The sequence below is a fragment of the Corythoichthys intestinalis genome, chromosome 15 (assembly GCF_030265065.1).
Source record: "Corythoichthys intestinalis isolate RoL2023-P3 chromosome 15, ASM3026506v1, whole genome shotgun sequence".
NCBI lineage: Eukaryota > Metazoa > Chordata > Actinopteri > Syngnathiformes > Syngnathidae > Corythoichthys > Corythoichthys intestinalis.
This window is the reverse complement of record NC_080409.1, coordinates 5,536,960-5,554,878: the sequence shown is the minus strand read 5'-3', so window position 1 is coordinate 5,554,878 and position 17,919 is coordinate 5,536,960. Positions and strand designations below refer to the sequence as shown.

Here is a 17,919-nt window from a genome sequence, read left to right as displayed (position 1 = left end):
AATAAGCAAGTGAGCCATCACATTTATTATTTTGTGCCCCCCCATCACTGTGATGGACTGAAGATGTTAAGACAGTACTTTTCAAATAGTGTGGCATGATGCCCGGGGGGGGGGGGGGGCGCACATGATCTCTGGGAACATACTTTTCAGAGGGTTCACTTACTTATTTTTCCCCCTTCTGTCATTGTTTGCATGCCATCCTCATTAAAATATGAAAACCTATACATGTTTGGGTGGGTTTTAGTTAAAGCTGACACTGTTTTTTCATCTGTGTGATTTTGACAAAGATCAGATCACATTTAATAGTGATTTTATGCAGAAATGTGAGAAAATCCAAAAGGTTCAGATACTTTTTTATACCACTGCACACTGTCTTTTTTTTTTACTTGTTATCGAAAAAATAAACTCACTCTAGGTGTCCATGCTGAGCTGCTACATGCAGTGGGAGTAATCCTGAGTTAGCCATCTTGTTTGCATCTGCATTTTTGGACAACAAAACAGCTACAATTTCCTTGTGGCCATTTTTACTGGCTTCATGCAGCGCTGTGAGACCATCACAAGTCTGCATGTTGACATCAGCACCTAATGACACACATATACAAATCACATATTTTGTAATATCAAGTAATAACCCAAGGGCGTAGGTTTGCTTAGGGACGGTAGGGACATAACACTAGCAACTTTTCATGGATGCTCAAATTGTCCCCACCAACTTTTAAGCAACCTTATTTGCATTATATAATAAGTTCAGGTGTATAGGTCATTTAGAGTGTCTTCCCATATGTTGTAAGGATAGAATAGACCCTAGCATTATTAGGAGAATTATTAATTATGTACAGACTTATATTTATCCCTTTTCACTTGCTGAATGTCCATTTTTCCCCCCTCAAACACACGTTTGATTGGCTGATGACTTCACCAAGCCCCCCCTCCATGCACACTCACACAGCCCGGACAGATTCATGTCAACAACATGCCACCCTCTCCGCCACCTTCGAAGAGGAGGGATATTAGAAGATTTTTTTGGAGCCAGCTGCAGCCACTGTAAGTATTGTAAAAAGACCTCAAAGTTGCGGAAGTTGGGTGCAAGTCCAGCCTGCATCAGAGCATTAAACATAACATTAAACTCTGCCAACTTGCTAACATGCAAAACTACTGTGGTCAGGCAAGCCTCCACAAGGAACAACAAAGTCAAGCTACCCGTTTGTCATTTGGATCGTTGTTTGCACTATGTGCATTATGGTAATGCAACGCAGTGGCTTCAGAGTGTAAGTCCATTTATTAAAAGAAAAATGAAAAGCTATCCAAAAATTGGTCCACTTCAGGAGGACACTGCCATGAACGTAAAAAAAAAAACAAAAAAAACTGTGTAATGAGAATCAGAATGAGAATTTCATGAGAGTACTTTGGTTCGAGTGTTCAAGTAGTCTCGTATGCCTCAGATGTAGATCGGTCCTTGGATAGCTTAGATTTATTTTCATTATTTTTTTCCCAAATCTCTTTTACACTGCTGGCCAAAAGTATTGGCATCCCGGCAATTCTCTCAGATAATGCTTAATTTCTCCCAGAAAATGATTGCAATTACAAATCTTTGGTAGTTACATCTTCATTTATTTTGCTTGCAATGAAAAAACACAAAAGAGAATGAGGAAAAAAAAAAAAAAATCATTATTATTTTACACAAAACTCCAAAAACAGGCCGGACAAAAGTAAGCCAATCTGGAGTTTGCCAAAACTTACCAGAGAAAGCCAAAAACGTTTTGAAAGAATGTTCTCTGGTCAGATGAGACAAAAGTAGAGCTTTTTGAGAAAAGACATAAACAGAGTTTACAGGGGAAAAAAACGAGGCACAGTCCCCACAGTCAAATATGGTGGAGGTTCCCTGATGTTTTGGGGGTTGCTTTGCTGCCTCTGGCACTGGACTGCTTGAGCAGTTGGCCAAAGAAGAATGGTCTAAAATTCCAGCAGAGCACTGTAAGAAACTCATTGATGGATACCCAAAGCAGTTGTTCGCAGTTATTTTGTCTAAAGGTTGTGCTACCAAGTATTAGGCTGAGGGTGCCAATACTTTTGTACGGTACCATTTTTGGAGTTTTGTGTGCAATGATAATGATTTTCATTCTCTTTTGTGTTTTTTCATTGTAAGCAAAATAAATGAAGATATTACTACCAAAGCACTTGTAATTGCATTCATTTTCTTGGTGAAAGTGAGCATTATCTGACAGAATTGCAGGGATGCTAATACTTTTGGCCAGCAGTGTATATTACAATACTTAAGTTTGAGTCTAGGTTGCTCTAGTGTCCCCAAGAAGTGGAGCCATTCTTGGATAGTTCCCCGTTTTATTAATAAAGGGACTTGCACTTCAAAATGTTTCTTTCGTAGTTTTTGAAAACAAAGGTTTGAATCTAACGTTGCATCACCTGAACCAGTACACGTAAAAGTTAGCATTAGTCAATGCAGATTTATTTTTGCATTGATCATTTAGCCTATCAATTAATTAATCAGGTTCATATTCATGAAAAATGTAGCCATGACCCCCGTTCAATAATCTGTTTGGTCTTATTAATGTTCCGTCCCCAGCAAAAAGTCTACATGCAGGTTATGCTGTTATATCGTCCGTACCAATGTTGAGACAAAACCTACGCCCTTACATATTTTTTATAATCGCTACCTTTTCCGATGAGGTAATTCAGTGCTTTCAAACATCCCAGCTGAGCTGCTACAATAAGTGGCGTAATGCTGTAAGTGTTGGAGGGGTTAATAGTGGCCCCTGCTCCTACGAGAACATCACACATTTCAGTGTTGTTCCTGGACACGGCCTCGTGAAGGGCTGTCCATCCCTGAGTGCACCGCTGGTTCACGGAGGCTCCGAAGGCAAGGATTAGGGTCACCATGTCTACGTTGTCCAACCTGCAGGCTGCAAAAGCAGTAATCATAGTCTAACCACTACTGCTGAAAGAAAATAAAATGATGAAAAACAACTCTGATATGCGGTGCTGTTCTTTGGAAACAAAAATAAAGCAAACCTTTTGTGAAGCTGCGGTACTCATGGTGTGCCCGATGTGTGTGTAATTGTTCAACAAATGATGGAACCACTTTACCTAAGTACAAAGGAGTTTCTTTGTTCTTGCTGCTGATATCCGGATCAGCTCCAAACTCCAGCAGACACTTCACGCACGACAAATGTTGACCAGACACAGCGAGTAGTAAGCTCGTTTGTTCCTGCAGGGTGCGTTTGTCTGCAGATCCTGGATGTGCTAGGGCACGATAGATCACGCAAACCAGATGAGGCACTCGTTTGTTAACCAAATTAGCCTATTTGAATATCTTCGCATGACATGATACCCTTTAGTAAAGTCTTCAGGCACTTGGGCTGTCCACCGAAGGCTGCATGATGCAAAGGAATCCAGCTGTCTTTGTTCTCCCTCATCAGACTTTGAGGAGAAGATGCTGCCTGCCTCTTAACAGCCTCAACATCCCCCTCTTGGATGGCCAGGACCACTGGGTCAACATACCTTGATTGGAAAGAAGCAACAACTTATCCTGTTAATAAATAAAAAACATCTATGATCCATTATTTTATTATGATTATTCTTAATCTGTATGGCAAGGGCTTAGGTTTGGTCTCAACAATGCTAACAATGCTTTTTTTCTGGAGCCTTCCTTCAGGTACTTTGACTGCTTTTGTCCACAAGCATAGCTAAACTCAACAAAAACTGACTATGCTTAATGTATGATTATCTAAAAAAAAAAAGAAAAGCCGTCTGTGTTCCGGCCGCCATGCCGGTGCATAACCCCCCCCCCTTCTCCTGCACACTGTTCCTCTGTGACCCAGGTGTGTTGTGAGGAGTCTGGGGACATCTGGTGGTTGAAAAGAAACGGTGTTACCCTATTAAACCGTGTTCGCGCAAATACTGTAGTGAAATTCTTACACCAGGTTTATTGTGGGTATTTTTTTTAAAGTAATAATACATAATTTTGTCTTTTATAGTTTTCTACTTTAGTAATGAATCTGAACCTGAGGAGTAACCCTTATGTCAAAAATTTTGAACTTCCCCTTTAAATTCATTTATAGGAAAGTCAACACATGCAATGACATTTTTCGGCCCAACCCCCCACCCCACTCAATCTCCGCCTATGGTTACTACTATGACTATGGTTACCATGACTTGTACAACTGCTAATATATTTCATTCCACAAAATTTCCACCTGGATGAAGAGACACCCCACAGAAAAACACCCCAAAAAAATTGTATACAGGGACATTTTGTTTGAATTTTAACTTAAAGTGCCTGTGACACGAAAAAGCATGTTTATTTCATAATACATGCGGTATTTTATGCTCCTGAATGAAATGGACCACTTGGTTGTGTGAAGAAGCGATCGATATATTTATTCAATTTTTTGAATCCCGCGCTACGAAAATGACAGACTTCCGGCTTCGGTCTCGCATTGAGGAAGAGGGCGCTGTGACGTGTGCGGGCGAAGGAGTCATCTTCACTATATAGCCGTACTGGTGTATGAGAAGGACTAAGGATTCAGCTGATTTTGCGGATTAGTTTATTTTTCGCATCACGCCAGCCAAACGGCTGCAGAAAAATCTTGCTGTACGAGGGAGAGGCGTGTGTGCCTTTTTGGGGTTTCAAAAGGTTACAAAGGTAGGTGGCTTGCATTTTGTGGCTGACATGCTCCTTGTCCCCTCGGCCGACCACCGGCGGCTTGTCGCACATCCCCCCGCCGGGAGAGCACTATACTTGGCATATTGCCCTCTTCAAGTGCCCAGTGTTCTTTCAAATTTTCAAACCAATCAGAGATTGCAACTTTGTGTTAAAAATAGCTGCAAATACAGCGATTACAAAGTAAACACTACAAACTTTCTTTAAATAAAGGACTACTTATGTTTAATCATGGATGGGCATGTAAAAAGCTCTCCTCATACACATATTGTCATGTTAGCTGCATAACAACTGCAGCCGCCCCCCTATGAGTCTCTCGCTGTTTACGACTTGCCGTGTAGTAAAGCATTATTTTGCCATATTTGAGTTAACCATTTGGCAGCTACACGCTCCTCCGACGTCGGCCTGTTTGTCCGGCGGTCATTGTCCAGCTGCTTCCCCGCAAACGAGCCCTCTGCCCTCAGCAGGGGAATGACGAGCTCTAACTTGCTCGCCGTCAGGCGGGTTGCCGATCGGCAAAGACAATCAACAGCCCAGTCGTCATGTAGAATGATCCGGGCTAGTTATGTGTGATTTTCCGCTTTGAAGACTTTGAAACATCACTCGGTTCGGGTTAGCATGTCGGCTAGCTGTCACGCCTCTTGGTTTGTTTACATTCTCCGAAGCCGGGGAAGGGAAATGATATAAGCGCGACTAAGGTGGAATAAAATATCGTTCGGGAGGTGCGACAGTAAAGGTGAAGTCGACAGTTTTGACCATTATAAGTATAGTATAGTAAAATTGTAGAGTAATTTTGCCATGTCGTCCTGAATAAATGCATTTTTATTATTTCATATTCCATTCAGCACAAGATTGTTATTTGTCATGGCCATGCCATTTATTTAGCAATTGGGGAAAAATACCTGGATAAAAAGAATATCGTGTAAAAATATTGGAGTAGAGAGACTGAAACAATGGCTAAATTGTTGTATATAGTCGAATCGTCTGAAAATATGATTCTAATTCAAATAATAATGCTATTTAAGACTTTTTTCTCCTGTCGTACGCACTTTAATCTTATCAATGTAAGGCAACTGAGAACGATTCTCATTTGAAAAGCTGACTTTGATAGAAATAATAGCGGTAATGTATAATTTAGAGTAAAATAAAGAATAAAATAACACTTAAAGTTTATAGATTGCAATATGCACTTATAATTGAATATATACTGTAATAAACAGAATTCATGAGTACGAACACACCCACTTAAAAGAATAACGTCATTTTGTCCAAAACCAGTACAAAACAGGACAACTAAAGACCACTGCAACCTTCAGTATATCCATGTCAGTGCATTGCAGCATGTGTATTTGAACGGCACGAGTAATTGAACATGTCTGTCATTTGAATGCATACAATGATAAACAAGAGACTCACTCGATGTGTGACGTCACGTTCATTCCTCTGCTCTCTCCTCCTCGCAGTCTCGACGTTACCTCATCATCATCATCTTTAGTATTTTGAAAAGATGATTTGGTAGGACCGGGACAAAACTGGGCCAAATATTGGTAATAGCTAAATTTTGTCATCATGGCTAGCGTTGGTGACAGCTGAGTGCTCACGAACACGCGCGTACACACACGGCCAGACGATCGAGGGAGCACGCGGGTGGGCGGGCAGAAAGGCACGGAGCTGGTGTGTGGGGGCTCAGCTGTGGCTTGCCAGATTATTTTAGGATCTTATTGTGAGGCAGGCTTCATCCTTATATGTCAGGACACTCACACATCCTCTGATAACATGAAGCCTTAACACACAACACGGCCTGTGTTGTACAGGTCTGCCTAGCCAGTCGTTGCCTTTATTGGCTTTTTTTTTTTTTTTTTTTTTTTGCGGTACAAATGCCCTGATTAGATAGGGAAAACAACGCATTCGTAACAACACAATCAACACACTCACGAAAATTAACTAAAATAATTTATAAGTAGTAGTAGTCAGGGGTGAAAGTGGTTAGAATTTCTTGCCGGAACTCCCCGACATGAAGGTCGCCACTGAGACCGAAATTTTATTATTATTTTTATTTATTTTATTTGATTTTTTTTTTTTTTTTTTTTTTTGGGGGGGGGGGGGGGGGGGCTACTGAAATGCAAAGAAAACTGTTTGGTCAGTAAATCTTTGCAAAACAAATGTTAACAAAAACAGCTAGAACCCCTCAACCTCCATCTCCTAATTTTTATTTTCCCTCATTTTCTCACATACTAAATGCCAAATCTCATTTTTAACTACTTAAGAACATAGGATGTATATTAAAATTGAAGATAATGCATTTATTTTTTGTTGTATTTTTTATAGTAAAGATATAAGTAACATACATTCAGAAAATAAGTACAAATGACTTATATTATGCAGAGTGAAATGGAATATATTTTGAAGATCGCGCAATCATTGACTTTTTTAAATCATAAGGAAATGAATAAGTAGCCTAACATAAATGAACAACTATAAGTCCAAAATGCACATTAACAGAGCAAATAAAGCTAAATATGATAAATAAGCCACCTTAACTCTTTCCTTGCTCTTAAAGATTTGATCCATTTTCTGTTACATTGCCCTTTTTTTTTTTTTTTTTTTTTTTGCTGTTTCAGAAAACATGCACATTTGAACCAATCAGAGCTAACTATCTGACTATCTGGTGATCACATGTCAGTATGTCACCCAATTGAACGGATAAATGAGTCTAGGCGTTTTGCTTTGCTGCATGCATTCGCACATTGACGTGACTTGTCATCGTCAGACTCAGATAACTGCAGCAGTTGAGGAAACCTCCATGCCGTCCGTGGAATAAAATAAATAATAAATATCGGTGGAAACGGATTACGCTACACAAGCACTTTGTTATGCTTGTTGTTAACACTTGTGTATGTAAATCTGATGTTGGTACATTGTTTTCTTCTTGGAGATTAAATGCATGTGTGGCAACTTTGTATTTTTTTTTTTTTTTTTTTTCACATAGCGTTTTGACAGTTGCCGTCATATTTTCGGATTCAAAGCACTTTATACCGGAACTGCGTTCCGGCCCGGAATCTTATACCGGAACTGCGTTCCTGACTCTTCTGGCCCACTTTTACCCCTGGTGGTAGTAGTAGTAGTAGTAGTAGTAGTAGTAGTAATATACAGTAAAACCCAAATGTACAGTGAAAGTAGTCTTACTTGTAAGCCGTGGCTATGTTTGGCCTACTTTGGGAGGCTTCAATTTGTTGTTGTTCTAATGAAAAATATAAAATAAAAACAAGAGGGAGTCACTGAATGTTTTTTTTTTTTTTTTTTTCATTTCAAAGGTATGCCTTTTCAGGGTTGTTTAGTGGAATCTATGGCTCTATCAATGGGGTACGGACCTTCGTTTGTGTTGCATTGAATGAGGTGTGTCCAAACTTTTGGCATATAATGTACAGTATGTATGTATGCATGTATGTAAAAATGTGATGTATAATGTTTAAATATATGTTTGTGTGCGTGTGTTTAAGGCAAATTAGCATGACCCAGATATTACTGAAATTCAAGTAATTAGTACTAGTGATGCTCCTGCTTGTAAGAATGCATCATTACTATGGAGGTACATGTGTGTCGTTATTATTCAATCAAAAAAGAAGTTGCTTCAACCAAAAAAAATAATGATAATAATGCTCAAATACTTAAGATCAAAGATAACTTTTTTTGATTGAAGTAATGTTGTTTTGCGTTTTGGCCCCATTTTGGCTAGGACATTTGTGTCTTTATTATTCAATCAAAAAATAAGTTGCTTCAAACTAAAGAAAAATCACTGCAATCAAAAAAAATTTTTCAATTACAGAAAAGAAGTTTTTGAATGCGAAAAAATATTTGAGACTCAAAAATTTGCATCTGAACACATAATTTTTCATTGAAAATGTTTTCTTTAATTGAAGCAATCCTCTGGAGGTGGGGCTCGAAGGCAAGCGTCTGGTGGCCGGGCCTGTCCCCATGGGGCCCGGCCGGGCTCAGCCCGAAAAGGCAACGTGGGTTCCCCTTCCCATGGGCTCACCACCTGTGGGAGGGGCCAAAGGGGTCGGGTGCGTAGGGAGTTGGGCGGCAGCCAAAGGCGGGGGCCTTGGCGGTCCTACCCCCAGCTGCTGAAGCTAACTCTTGGGACATGGAATGTCACCTCTCTGGCAGGGAAGGAGCCTGAGCTGGTGTGTGAGGCAGAGAAGTTCCGACTAGATATAGTCGGACTCTCCTCCACACACAGCTTGGGTTCTGGTACCAATCCTCTCGAGAGGGGTTGGACTCTCTTCCACTCTGGAGTTGCCCATGGTGAGAGGCGCCGGGCAGGTGTGGGCATACTTATTGCCCCCCGGCTTGGCGCCTGTACGTTGGGGTTTACCCCGGTAGACGAGAGGGTAGCCTCCCTCCGCCTTCGGGTGGGGGGACGGGTTCTAACTGTTGTTTGCGCTTATGCACCGAACAGCAGTTCAGAATACCCACCCTTTTTGGAGTCCTTGGAGGGTGTGCTAGAGAGCGCCCCCTCTGGGGACTCCCTCGTTCTACTGGGGGACTTCAACGCTCACGTGGGCAATGACAGTGAGACCTGGAGGGGCGTGATTGGGAGGAACGGCCCCCCCGATCAGAACCCGAGTGGTGTTCTGTTATTAGACTTCTGTGCTCGTCACGGTTTGTCTATAACGAACACCATGTTCAAACATAGGGGTGTCCATATGTGCACTTGGCACCAGGACACCCTAGGCCGCAGTTCGATGATCGACTTCGTAATCGTGTCATCGGACTTGCGGCCGCATGTTTTGGACACTCGAGTGAAGAGAGGGGCGGAGCTGTCAACTGATCACCACCTGGTGGTGTGTTGGCTCCGATGGCGGGGGAAGATGCTGGCCAGACCTGGCAGGCCCAAACGTATTGTGAGGGTCTGCTGGGAACGTCTGGCAGAATCCCCTGTCAGAAAGAGTTTCAACACCCACCTCCGGCAGAACTTCTCCCTTGTCCCGGGGGAGGTGGGGGACATTGAGTCCGAGTGGGCCATGTTCCGCACCTCCATTGTTGAGGCGGCCGATCAGAGCTGTGGCCGTAAGGTGGTTGGTGCCTGTCGTGGCGGCAATCCCCGAACCCGCTGGTGGACACCAGCGGTAAGGGATGCCGTCAAGCTGAAGAAGGAGGCCTATCGGGCCTTTTTGGCCTGTGGGACTCCGGAGGCAGCTGACAGGTACCGGCTGGCCAAGCGGACTGCGGCCTCCGCGGGAGGAGTTCGGTGAGGCCATTGAAAACGACTTCCGGACGGCTTCGAGGAAATTCTGGTCCACTATCCGGCGTCTGAGGAGAGGAAAGCAGTGCACTATTAACACTGTGTATAGTGAAGATGGTGTACTGCTGACCTCGACTCGGGACGTCGTGAGTCGGTGGGGAGAATACTTCGAAGCCCTCCTCAATTCCACCGACACGCCTTCCTTTGAGGAAGCAGAGTCTGGGGACTCTGAGGTGGGCTCTTCGATCTCTGGGGTTGAAGTCACTGAGGCGGTTGGCAGGCTCCTCGGTGGCAAGGCCCCGGGGGTGGATGAGATCCGCCCGGAGTTCCTAAAGGCTCTGGATGTTGTAGGGCTGTCATGGCTGACACGCCTCTACAACATCGCGTGTACATCGGGGACAGTGCCTCTGGATTGGCAGACCGGGGTGGTGGTCCCCCTTTTTAAAAAGGGGGACCGGAGGGTGTGTTCCAATTATAGAGGAATCACACTCCTCAGCCTCCCCGGTAAAGTCTATTCAGGGGTGCTGGAGAGGAGGGTCCGTCGGGAGGTCGAATCTCAGATTCAGGAGGAGCAGTGTGGTTTTCGTCCCGGCCGTGGAACAGTGGACCAGCCCTACACCCTCGGCAGGGTCCTCGAGGGTGCATGGGAGTTCGCCCAACCAGTCTACATGTGTTTTGTGGATTTGGAGAAGGCGTTCGACCGTGTGCCTAGGGGAATCCTGTGGAGGGTGCTCCGGGAGTACGGGGTACCGAGCCCCTTGGTAAGGGCTGTTCGGTCCCTGTACGACCGGTGTCAGAGTCTGGTCCGCATTGCCGGCAATAAGTCGAATTCGTTCCCAGTGAGGGTTGGACTCCGCCAAGGCTGCCCTTTGTCACCGATTTTGTTCATAATTTTTATGGACAGAATTTCTAGGCGCAGCCGAAGCGTTGAGGGGGTCCGGTTTGGTGACCTCAGCATTGAATCTCTGCTTTTTGCAGATGATTTAGTGCTGTTGGCTTCATCAAGCCGTGACCTCCAACTCTCACTGGAGCGGTTCGCAGCTGAGTGTGAAGCAGTTGGGATGAAGATCAGCACCTCCAAAGCCGAGATCATGGTCCTCAGTCGGAAAAGGGTGGAGTGCCCTCTCCGGGTTGGGGATGAGATCCTGCCCCAAGTGGAGGAGTTCAAGTATCTTGGGGTCTTGTTCACGAGTGACGGTAGGAGGGAGCGGGAGATCGACAGGCGAATCGGTGCGGCGTCTGCAGTAATGCGGACTCTGCACCGGTCCGTAGTGGTGAAGAAGGAGCTGAGCCGAAAGGCAAAGCTCTCGATTTACCACTCGATCTACGTTCCTACCCTCACCTATGGTCACGAGCTTTGGGTCGTGACCGAAAGAACAAGCGGCCGAAATGAGTTTCCTCCGCAGGGTGTCCGGGCTCTCCCTTAGAGATAGGGTGAGAAGCTCGGTCATCCGGGAGGGACTCGGCGTCGAGCCGCTACTCCTCCGCGTAGAGAGGAGCCAGCTGAGGTGGCTCGGGCATCTGGTTCGGATGCCTCCCGGACGCCTCCCTGGAGAGGTGTTCCGGCCATGTCCCACCGGCGGGAGGCCCCGGGGACGACCCAGGACACGCTGGAGAGACTATGTCTCTCGGCTGGCCTGGGAACGCCTTGGGATCCCGCCGGAGGAGCTGGTTGAAGTGGCTGGGGAGAGGGAAGTCTGGGCTTCCCTGTTAAAGCTGCTGCCCCCGCGACCCGACCCCGGAACAAGCGGAAGATAATGGATGGATGGATGGATGAAGCAATCCTTTTTGTGTTTGGGTAATGTTATGGGTAGGGCATTTGTTTCTAAATCATTCAATCCCCAAAAAGATGCTTCAAAAATTATTTTTTCAATCAAAGAGAAAATCATATGCCAAAATAAAAAAGTTTTGAACGCACTTTCTTTTTTGACTACCTGCTGACGTCATCAGCCACAGTGCATTGCGGCGTCAACAGCAATGGTGACCTACTAGTTTTAACTACTTTTACAAATTTTATAAAAACTAAAACATCAAGAGGGGTTTTAACATCAAATTATTATAATTCATACTAACATTTATATTTTAAGAACTACAAGCCTTTCTATTCGTGGTTCCCTTTAAAGGGTTAATTCCGATTTACGCGGAAATACGGGTCACTTCACCAGCGTAGGAACGGAACTCGTTCGTTACCTGAGGACTACCTGTATAAAAACACAGGTTACAGTGTACACAGATTGGGAATAAAGTGAAGTGTCATTCAGGTGTGCTCAAGTGGATTAAGAATAAAATTTCACTGCCTGGGATAAAAGATAAGGTTTGACAAATTTATAAGTGTAGGCAAAATGAACTCTATACAACTAAAATTTCACTGCAGTACTTAACAATGACATTGTCAGTGGTTGATTCTGACTGCAAGTTTTAAAATAAGCATTATACCTAATAAAATAAAATCCTCTAGGATCAATACCACCCAAAAAGTTATTTTTATGTGTTTTTGAATAGTCTGTTGACATCAAAGCAAAGACCCAAAGGACTGTGTCCCCTCTTGATTAATTTGGGAGCGTAATCTGATGAAAGATATGGTACTATAGGGTACAATCATCATCTTTAAAATGGAGTTTATGTCAGTGTAGTACACTACAACAGAAGTAGTCACTTCTCGTTTTTGCTGGCTCCCAAACAGAGTAAATATCAATCATGAAAAACACATTTGCCCTTTGTTCGACCTTTTTTTTTTTCACCCATTATCTTGTGGGGTGTTTGCATTTTTACAGCAATCCCATGAGACCATGCATATTTTATGGCTTGCCAAAGCGCAAAGACCCTCCTATCGGAAAAATGTATATACATTAGGCTATACAGAGTGTACAGTATGTGTTTAACTACGCTGAATATGGCCAGTCCTTCAATGCTGTTTCATCATCATACATGAAAACAGCCAATCCTATTCCAGCAGTTTGCGTTTAGGCTAACTGTACGGTCGTTTGAGGATGAAAAGAACATTTCATCTATACAACAATATTTCCTATTTGCACAAAGTGTGTCCATCATCTTAGGATAAAAGTAACTGCAAGCATATAGTTTTATTTGTTAATGTTGTGTTCTCCTATTTATTGAGGTTTCACAATTAGAATTTTTGGAATTTCTTTTGCCAGTGTAGATGAAACATTTTCATGTTCCTAATAAGATGACGAGTACTGGGTAGAGCCATCAATTTTCTAAAGACAATTTTACAATAAGGATGATGGGAAAACTGGAGCTCATCCTATTGACATTTATTGTGGTCATTTTGGTTGCACACTTATGAAAGCATTTAAAAATAATAATAATAATAATTTCACAAAGGTGCCAAAACAAGCATGCTTTGATTGAGATTTGAACCCAGAAATTCAACTGTGAGAAATTGCGCCCCTTAAAATAGAAAAAGGAAACACAAATAAGGCTGCAGCTATCGATTTTTTTAGTTATTGATCAGTCTATCAACTAGTTAGTTCGAATAATCGAATCATCGGATTAGCTTCATTAAGTTGCAGAATAAATTTTAGGAGATGTAAAACAAAGGCTTACAAAGATTGCACTTTTTTTTTTTTTTTAATCTGTCCTGTTCAGCTGTTTGACACAGAGAATGGAAGTCTGAGTGTCCGGTTGGTCTAAGCAGTTTTAATGTTTCACATTGAAGTATGACCTACTCCCATTGTGATCATTCAATATATCTCATTTATTAAGACAAAGCAGCGAACACGAAGGGGTTATGGGGGAACAGAAGAAAAGAGGAAGAGAGAAACAGAAGAATTACAAACAACAAGAAATACATACGAGCCAGCGCAGCCCATCCCTCCTCCCGCAGAACAGCAAAGGAGCCATCGTCAACCCCCCAGGGATCTAGGGTGGTCCCCCGGGCCACCCGCACCCCCATCAACTGGCCTTCAGGGATGGGAAGAGGGGATGCACGGCACATCGCAGGACCCCCAGCGGCTCACCAGGCCCAGGGCAGGGCCCACTGCCGGAGCAGGCGACACCCAGCTGACACGTAAGCATCCAGCCAGCGACCCGTGCTGGAGCACCGGGTGGGCACCAAAGTTAGAGAAGAGAGGGGAAGGCGGAAGCAGGAGAACGCCGAGGAGCCGCCGCGAGATCAAAGTCCCGATCTCCCCCCACTTCTGCGGCCGGCAGCCCATGCAGAGGGGAGGCCTCGCCCCGGGAGCCACGCCGCAGAGAAAAAGTGTGGGACCCACCTACCACCCTATTACTGTGGCTGCCAGGTCCCTGACTGGCAGCCATTACCCACACCGTGATGGGATTGTGTGGGGAGGGCAGTGCAGTGTAAGCATTAAAATAGGAGAACTCGGCTTGGGGCTGCATCGAATTTCTACCCAGCCTACCACCGCCCTTTGCTGGAGCTCCCCCGTGGAATATGATGTGTGTGGTATGTTAAAAGAGGTGCGGAAACGGCGGGGCCTGCCGTGAGGAGGTAACCGTGAGGTCACGCCCGCCCACAGGTTCCATCCATCCCACAAACTTGGTGTGTGATGCATTAAAGGGATCCTCGATTTTAAAGACACGTAGGCTCTACTAAACCACAATTGTTCTGTTGTACTAAAATATGTTGTTAGAAACAAATAAAATGTTAAATCAATGGTGATATTTTATAATATTTAATACATATTTTGACTGATATTTGGCACCATGTTTTGTTTTGTTTGTTTGTGTTTCGGAGTGATGACGTAAATGGGACGTTTCCAATTGTGTACAATAACTGTGCCTAAACTCGCTAAGTAAAATGCCACGATGTGCTGCTTTAGGATGCAATTTCCAGTCAAATGGAAACAAGGGGAGTGATGTTTCCTATTGAAAAGAAGGGGAGAAAGGTTTGGGAAAATGCCTGCAGACTGACAAGACTTCCCAAAGACAAAGGCTTTGTTCTCGCCATTCTTCACCTATCGCGTTCGAGGTTTTTAGTCGACGACAACTTTTTAAAGAGCTCACCGGAGCGGCGGGATATAAGCGGAGACTAATATCAAATCCTGTTCCAACTATTTTCCCTCACATGAAGCCTCAACGCGCTCGGATAGCGAGTGAAATGCGCGCAATAAAGCGCCAAAGACAAGAAACTCTGGCCGCTCTCTTAAGCAGGCAAGCCGCTCCTGTCGCTACAGCGGTAGGGGAACCTTCGGGCGTACCGCTAGTCACAGAGGAAGCTAATAATTCCCCTCTATTGTCAGTTCATCAGGCAGTAAGTGTGTCTGTTCAGTATTCACCTAATATAAGTGACGCTACCACTCAAACTGATCCAGAAACGTTCGATGCAGCGGTACAGTGGCCAGCTGATGCGCGCCGAGCACTTAATATGGACCACCCTTACGTAGCTAAAGGTGAGTTGGATGTACAAGACATGGAGGACACTCGATCCCAGGATTTGTTCCCGTCAGATGACGAATTTAATGAGGACTGTCAGCCATGACACAATTCCGATCCTGACTATCACTCGTGTGCAATCATAGTTTTATTACCTTCAGTGAGAGTTTATAATGTCAATACTCATGAGTGTGTTCAAACCTTTGGCCTGTACTGTATGTAAAGCACACGACAGCTCTAGATGCTAACAATCTACATAATTATATTGGAGTAAGTTTGATCACGCAATAGCTCACCTTGAAGATCTGTTAACAAAAACCGGATTTCTCAACAGCATACACTCTCTCGCTCCGTTGTCATTGAGACGCACTTGCCGCGAGTACACCACCAGTTTTGCCCAACTCTTGTCTCATCAGGTATTTCCTGCTCTGCATTTTGCCTTTGCTGCTCGTCTTGTGAACAACCAACAGTGCTGTCCTGCCCTTTTCAGCCGTGGTTCAAATCGGAAGGGCAGAACCGACGACATGTTGGGTAGCTAACGAGTGACACGCTTTTTTTTTTAATACAAGCGACATGCTGGAAGTTCGGCAGCGGGCCATGTGACCTCACCGCACTGCGACGTCAACAAGAATGGCAATCTATCAGTTAAAATAATTTGACAAATTTTATTAAAACGAAAACATTAAGAGGGGTTTTAATGTCAAATAATTATAACTCATACTAACATTTATCTTTTAAGAATTATATGTCTTTAAGATCGAGCATCCCTTTAAAATCAAGGGGCAGCCGGGACTGGACTGTATGGCGATGTACCGACTCTCCCCATAGGCATGAATGAGTACAGTGGGGCAAATAAGTATTTAGTTAACCACCAATTGAGCAAGTTCTCCTACTTAATAATATTAGAGGCCTGTAATTGTCAACATGGGTAAACCTCAACCATGAGAGACAGAATGTGGAAAAAAAACAAACAGAAAATCAAATTGTTTGATTTTTTAAAGAATGTATTTCCAAATTAGGATGGAAAATAAGTATTTGGTCAGATTGGTCAGTATTTGGTAACATTTCTGGCTGTCAAAGAGGTCTAACTTCTTCTAACCAGGTTTAACGAGGTTTAACGAGGCTCCACTCGTTACCTGTATTAATGGCACCTGTTTTAACTCATTATTGGTATAAAAGACACCTGTCCAATCTCAGTCAGTCACACTCCAAACGCCACTATGGCCAAGACCAAAGAGCTGTCGAAGGACACCAGAGAACAAAATTGTAGACCTGCACCAGGCTGGGAAGACTGAATCTGCAATAGGTAAAACGCTTGGTGTAAATAAATCAACTGTGGGAGCAATTATTAAAAAATGGCAGACATACATGACCACTGATAATCTCCCTCGGTCTGGGGCTCCATGCAAGATCTCACCCTGTGGCGTCAAAATGATAACAAGAACGGGAGCAAAAATCCCAGAACCACACAAGAGGACCTAGTGAATGACCTACAGAGAGCTGGGACCACAGTAACAAACGATACTATCAGTAACACAATGCGCCGCCAGGGACTCAAATCCTGCACTGCCAGACGTGTCCCCCCGCTGAAGCCAGTACATGTCCAGGCCTGTCTGCAGTTCGCTAGAGAGCATTTGGATGATCCAGAAGAGGACTGGGAGAATGTGTTATGGTCAGATGAAACCAAAATAGAACTTTTTGGTAGAAACACAGGTTCTCGTGTTTCGAGGGGAAAGAATACTGAATTGCATCTGAAGAACACCATACCCACTGTGAAGCATGGGGGTGGAAACATGCTTTGGGCCTGTTTTTCTTAAGGAAGATATGAATGTGGCCATGTATCAAGAGATTTTGAAAGAATATCTCCTTCTATCAGCAAGGGCATTGAAGATGAGACGTGGCTGGGTCTTTCAGCATGACAATGATCCCAAACACACAGCCAGGGCAACAAAGGAGTGGCTTCGGAAGAAGCATTTCAAGGTCCTGGAGCGGCCTAGCCAGTCTCCAGATCTCAACCCCATGGAAAATCTGTGGAGGGAGTTGAAAGTCCGTGTTGCCCAACGACAGCCCCAAAACATCACTGCTCTAGAGGAGATCTGCATGGAGGAATGGGCCAAAATACCAGCAACAGTGTGTGAAAAGTTTGTGAAGAGTTACAGAAAACATTTGGCCTCCGTTATTGCCAACAAAGGGTACAGAACAAAGTATTGAGATTTTCTGGGGGGGTTTTCCACATTCTGTCTCTCATGGTTGAGGTTTACCCATGTTGACAATTACAGGCCTCTCTAATATTTTCAAGTGGGAGAACTTGCACAATTAGTGGTTGACTAAATGCTTATTTGCCCAACTGTATGTAGGTGCCAGGGTGAAAGATATTTAAAGTGCATTTACAATGAGGAGTGTGTGAATTAAGAGGCTGGCTCCCGCAGGTGCGGCTCCGTCCGCCAGAACCACCAGTCGCAAGGCGGGGGAAGTGCCAGGCCCCCGATCAACCCCCGACCCAGACCACCCCCAGCCCAAGATTGCACTTTCAAAAGAGCATTAAATGCGAAGACAAAATTGAATTCAAGAATCTTTCTTCAAACTATGTAGGATTACACTTTCATTTAAAAAAAAAACAAAAAAAGCCTCAAACGATATT

The 17,919-nt window shown here is 43.9% G+C and overlaps 1 protein-coding gene across 5 annotated transcripts in view; it reads right to left on the bottom strand.

Moving 5' to 3' along the window:
• Positions 1-17,919, bottom strand: part of LOC130931385 (ankyrin repeat and SOCS box protein 2-like) — a 36,545-nt gene that overhangs the window by 16,579 nt on the left and 2,047 nt on the right. For 2 of the 5 annotated variants that reach the window (XM_057860145.1, XM_057860146.1), the window contains exons 2-5: positions 3,347-3,516; positions 3,103-3,258; positions 2,673-2,918; positions 411-582 (exon numbers count right to left, since the gene is read on the bottom strand). In XM_057860145.1, coding sequence (XP_057716128.1) covers positions 411-582; positions 2,673-2,918; positions 3,103-3,258; positions 3,347-3,516 — 744 coding nt within the window. Of the gene's footprint in view, positions 1-410; positions 583-2,672; positions 2,919-3,102; positions 3,259-3,346; positions 3,517-6,094; positions 6,524-17,919 lie in introns of those variants that run through there. The other 3 variants (XM_057860142.1, XM_057860144.1, XM_057860147.1) reach the window with 3 other exon arrangements.